The sequence below is a fragment of the Tripterygium wilfordii genome, chromosome 12 (genome assembly GCF_013401445.1).
Source record: "Tripterygium wilfordii isolate XIE 37 chromosome 12, ASM1340144v1, whole genome shotgun sequence".
Lineage (NCBI taxonomy): Eukaryota > Viridiplantae > Streptophyta > Magnoliopsida > Celastrales > Celastraceae > Tripterygium > Tripterygium wilfordii.
This window is the reverse complement of record NC_052243.1, coordinates 4,827,066-4,833,112: the sequence shown is the minus strand read 5'-3', so window position 1 is coordinate 4,833,112 and position 6,047 is coordinate 4,827,066. Positions and strand designations below refer to the sequence as shown.

Here is a 6,047-nt window from a genome sequence, read left to right as displayed (position 1 = left end):
TCAAAAAGCATGTTGATCCAACCGTTAAAGAAGAAAACTTGCATTGCATCTGTCACGGTATCATTAAGTTATACAGCTTACAAATCAGACATTAGAAAAATTTACGTCATGTCCACAAGAAAAGCTGTACTACACCCAGTTGCAAACTGGAACCAAATTACTCGTGCTTGCAAAGCTGGTCACCACCACCATTTTTCAGCACTTCCAAGTTCCAGGCCCCTAGCAAGTAACAACCCCTCTTTATTACTAACAACCAACACCCCCTTTCCTACAATCCACACTCCAAATTGATAGTTCTCTAGCTTTGTGTAAATCTCCAGCAACTGCCATTACACGTGCGCAAGAAACATGCAGTTCTACAGCAGTATTGGTGTGAGATCAAGTTGAACTCACAAGAACAAACAGCGGTTTGTCTCCTAGCCTTTCGCGGCCCTGTTATAAGCCAAACAAGCACATTAGGATATGGTAAAAATGGTAAACAACTCTCACGCACAAGACTCTTGTAGTGGGCAAGGTCAAGGACATGCAAGATGTACGCAAATCTTACCCCCCACATAATATGTGGAAAGATTGTTTTCAAGAATGAACTTGTGACCTCCAAGTTACACCCTTGCAACTCTAGTACTCTACCACTGAGACATATGTTTGACTGTGGAGGTCATAACTTGAAATTGCAGAAACCGAGTCCGGTTGTCATTATAGATTGTTGATCTAGGCTAAATATGTGAGGTACCAAGAATCTTTAGGAAACAATATTTACTCTGGTTTCAAAAGATTTCTTTATTCCTTTACCGTGTGTTTAATAATGATATAAGAGATTAGCTTGAATTACAAAAATCATAAGATCGACAACTTACAAGTTACAGTGTGGCTAGGAGAACAGATAAAATAAAAAAAGCTTCTTTCTGAAGACGGTGCTGGTGGTTATGCGATAGGGGGAAGAGAGGCGAAAATAACATGTCCTGAGGGCAATGCAAAAGATATGCCAACCAGAACTCTCTGGAGGTCATAACTTGAAATCTTGAATAATAGCCAATGCAAAGGAGAAATTTTCATTTAACAGACTCAGTTTGGCGATGCTGGGATGATACATTCAATCTCGACTTAACCAATCTTCATAAAAATAAAAGTTCAACTGAAGTTGCAAATGAACTTCCAAAAGGTTGAAGCATGAAAAAGAAAAACAACTAATATAACTTAGATGCTATTAAATCAGTGGGCATTCTCCCTTAAATGAAAATCGGCCATTGCTGGGCAAGAAGCTAATGTCTCCTATAAGAAATTCAAACATCCAACATTTTTCAGCTTTATAAGAGCCAAGGATCAATAAGATCTTCACTCTCCTTCCATTTGTAACTATCTGATTGCACATAGTTATATATGATAAAGAGAGAATATATTCTCAACAATCGAAATTTCTAGCCGTGAAGTAGGTTACTCTACAAGAGTGTTGAGGGCCATACTAAAGGTCATGGTAAGCCAAAAAATTGGAACTATTTCATAACTTAGGTAAAGATTGTATCTTAAGATTCAGGACATACCTTGAGCTCTGCCAATTCAATAACACAAGCACACTCAACAACGTCAACCTCAACACGCTCTGCATTAACAAGCAGTATGATGTGAGCAAGCGCAGTCTAATAACTCTAACAAGATAACAAAAGCACCATCTCCACTGAACATGCAGTACTATGTGAGCAAGCATAATGTAACAACTCAAACAAGCTAACAGCAAAATTCCCCAAGATGATAATGCAGTAGCGTAAACAACCATAATGCTTCTTTATGTGTGGTATTTTAAACATATAGATATAGTCAGTGCAAAGGGCGTTGTCATAAATCACTTAACTACACAAATAAATTTAACCACTCGCACAAACATGCATGGTTATTGGAAAGAAAAATAGTATGAACTGCCATAAGGTAGTGAAAACAGAGTTCAGTTTTCTTAGCAGCCTCATGTGAAGCAAACTCTTACACCTCATTTATAGCGTGTCAGCTAGAAAATGCATGTGGTTAAGCTAAACTCAAAGTTTTTTCCCTCCCTGCCAAAACATATTGCTTCTTTATCAAACACGGATTGCTCAATGTGCCCAATGATTGTAAAACAACCCTTATACTACAGGGGAACGTCAGTTGATTAAAGCTTCTCCATGTAATAATTGATGTAAAGGAAAATTGACAAGAATCACTTTCAATGCATATAGACAAGAAAATACATGTAAAAGAGAGCATATTTAACCCTTGAAGCACTACCAAGTAGCCTGATTGCAGCACACAAGGTCCCTCCAGTTGCAATAAGATCATCTATTACCAAAGCACGCTCGCCGGCTTGAACGGCGCCAACGTGCATCTCAATTTTGTCTGTTCCATACTCCAGTGCATATTCTTCCGAAATAACCTCCCCTGACAAGAAATATAAAAACACATGTAAAAATAAAACATAAAAATTAGTCAGAAATTGCAGAAAATTATTTACTAAAATGCATCTGGCCATTATAGCATTAAGCTCGTTAGAACAGAATACTACATTTCCTTGAGATATAGTTGAGATTGAGAACTCGGAAGCTCAAATTTTGTTAGGACAATTTATAGAAAAAAAAAATTGTTGCAAAGTGCTATTTCAACATGATTCATAGTTGAAAATGCTCGATTTGTAGTCTCCGTGGAAACAGGAAGACTTAACACTATGCAAATCAATTTCTCAGTTAGATTATAGTTCTTTGACTGTCTTGATGTAATAATTCCCAACGTAATCGAAAAGTTGATCTAATTTCGTCTGATTACAGGACATATTCCATTAAAAGTTTTGAGGATAATAAGATAAGCGAATCATCATTCATCATTCTTTGCAACAGAAACAAGTACTAATTCAAATATTTGGATTGAATTGAATTTGAATGCACCACGCCACACCCACCATCACTACTCACAGCTCACCCATCAGGGACAATCGACTCACTTTGTCAGATTGCTGTCTTTGAGACTTCAGAGTTGAGAGTCGGAAGACAGTGAGGCAGAGAGCAATTGAGCAAAGTTAAGTGGATTTGGGCCTTTGGGCTTTGTAGACTATGTAGAGAAAACAAAGTGGGTTTGGGCTTTGACTTTGTAGTTTTAAGGGCGCAAAGCTAAGTGGGTTTGAACCTTCATGCTTTGAAGAATTTGTAGAGAGGTCAAAGTGGATTAGGAGCCCTAGGCATATAAGAGTAGTGTGGCAGGGAGCACACTTGACATCAGATAAATACAAACAGAGTAGTGCACGGTTTTGAGGAGGCATTCGAAAGATAGGATTTGAATTGAGATGGGAAAGCCATTTCTGCAAGCGAGTGATTTGGACCCCTATAGAGGAAATGGTTGTTATTTTGAGTCTTCTATTGACAAAACGACACAGTATTGTGATATTTTATTCCCGTGGGCACTACGACAGCAGGTACATAAAATATTATTCCCACGATCGTTAAAAACCACAGGTATAATAAAGAAAAATACATGCAGTTTTGTAAACTGTGGGTAAAATACTTTGACACTTGTGATCGTCAAAAACCGCATGTATAGTTTCGTACTTCATAGGTACGAGTCCAATTTCTTGTAGTGGTAATAAAAAAAAAGTTTGATGGGACGGATTTGTAAAAATATTTTTTTAAAGGGGCAAGATTGAAAAATAGATAGTATATAGGGTATTTTTTAAAAATTAAGGGGGAAAAAAATTGGTAATATAAAGATATTTTTAAAAATCCTAAGGGTGTCTCCGCCCCTGCTAATACCATAGCTTCAACGATGTTTTTAAGATGAAACACATAAAATAGCAAGAAGAAGCATTAGAGGCCTTTCAATGTCAGATTGGAACATATATGATGCGGTGAATCAGTTATTAAAATATTTAATAGAACTAAAAATATCACAAACAAATCAGCAATAAATTATACACTTCATTGATCATACATGATAAACTATTCATGAACTGCTTGATCAAGTTATGGTAAACGGCTAAACTCATAAGCATTCGACTCATCAGTGAATTACTGCAACTTATAAAAGAACTGGAGCTAAGAATATATTACTATTGCAATTGTGTTCCTGGATCAACTACCACTATTGCGAGCTATGCAAACTTTCAAGAACCTAAAAAGAGTAGATAACGTATGAATAGACATCAGAACAGGTACAATGATATACCAGGTAACTTTTTGGGTTTCCTCATTGGGACAAATTTTGCCCCAATAGCCAATGCAATAGGAGGTCCAAATATAAAACCTCTTGCTTCAATACCTGTAATCATGTCATCAATATCAGACAAAATGTAAATTCATCGCACTTTCACTATGATTTGAAGGAAAATATGCAGATAGTTAGAGAGTCAACTGAATGATGAATAAGCATACTATCATGTCACAATCTTGTATCCTCACTCCATCAGCATAATTAAATTAATTAATTAATCTATTATCAGCATTGTCATCATCACCATCAAACTAACCATACTGACACTCAAGGTAGTGGAATTATGGAATTTACCTTCAGAACATAAAAGAAAATGTAGATAAAATCAGTTTACAAAAGTCAATAAGTTTCATATGCTTGTACCAGCACAAGCTACACGTACGATTAAAATTAATATGAACTACCAATTGCGAGTACTTTCTCAGTGCTTCAATAGATTTTCTTCCCATTCACAAAGAACTATGAATACTTCTTGGGCTAAAGAAGCGGTTCTTCTTTTCACGATGACAAGCTATAGAAACAGATAAACTTAGCCATGAGCTGCTCTTACACCAGAATTACACAGTAAAAAAACACAGTAACAATAGAAGTAAATCAAGTGCAACAATCAAGTTCCATCTTCTACATAGTGACCAATATTTTTCTTACCCACTAAAATGTGCTCCTAAAGCCATAATATAAGGTTTCCTCTAAATGTGTGGTTTATTTTAGTTCTGCTGGTTTCTGCAGTCTTGAAGCATTGTTTGTTTCTCTCTCTCGATAGTCCAGCAAACACAGTGTATATCCACCACCCACCCTTTCCCTTTTTTATTTTTCCTTGCACAGTGGTACAGCCTAAACTCCAGCATATGAACAGTTCTAACACTCTTGGGCATCTCCTAATAAAACCCTGAACCTGTTCTTATTGTACAGGACCCAAAGACATAAGATTACTTCAACAAGGGAAAAGAATGCTCTCTGTTTCATTGTTATTGTTTTACAGTTAGGGAAAAGTATTCAAGTTCAATTATCATTTACATCCTTACAAGTAATACAATTTTCAAAGGACAGAGTAGGTACTCTAGGAGATGCCACAAGAAACATATCTAACTACAGTTAGCCAATTGCCTGTTAAGTTTTCTTAGAAAGGACATGTAACCACTTCAAAATACAAATTCAACAAGTGTGGCCAATTTTATGTTAAGCATTAACATAAATTCAGGTCGGTATCAAACCAGCAATCGGCTATTAGATAAATCTTCTATGCCACTGCAATACAATCGTAAAATACAGGCTTATAAAGAATCTTAAATGTCAGTTATGATGGTACTTACAAGATACAACATCAAAAACCTTAGAAATGCAACGAAAGTACAAGCTAGATAGCTAGAAATATATGTTGAAACAAATATGTCGTATCTATGTGAGAATATATATCACCTGCAACCACAGAGATACATTTCCCCTTATACCTCTCAACAAACAAATCAACAGTGTCCTTGAACGCCTTCGTGTCAAGCAGCAAAGTCGTTATATCTTGAAACATAATCCCTTCCAATACAAACATTATCACATATACGTTCAAACAAATCCCGATTAGCCCTATAAACTCACTAAAAAAGCAAAAAAGCAGAGAAGAGTGAAGAAGCAACCAGGTTTAGGAAAATCAGGGATCACGCGAATGGCGGATGCGATTCCTGCTATACGAGGGTCCTTCCCATCTGTCGCACATTCAGCCATTTTTCGATCTCCCACGGAGTCGCCGCTCACTGCTCAGAAAGTAACACGCAGAGAGTGAGGGGAGTGCGAGAGAGGCGCAGTTGACGCAACAAGAGGAAGGTCACCAA

At 36.8% G+C, this 6,047-nt stretch overlaps 1 protein-coding gene across 1 annotated transcript; it reads right to left on the bottom strand.

The window, feature by feature from the left end:
- On the bottom strand, positions 1-6,047 carry LOC120010125 (adenine phosphoribosyltransferase 1, chloroplastic-like). The gene is made up of 6 exons (XM_038860827.1): positions 5,853-6,047; positions 5,641-5,751; positions 4,177-4,269; positions 2,257-2,406; positions 1,542-1,600; positions 1-432 (listed from the first exon to the last, which is right to left on the bottom strand). Exons 1-6 carry the CDS (start codon positions 5,938-5,940, stop codon positions 379-381), a joined length of 555 nt encoding a protein of 184 aa, XP_038716755.1. The 5' UTR covers positions 5,941-6,047; the 3' UTR covers positions 1-378.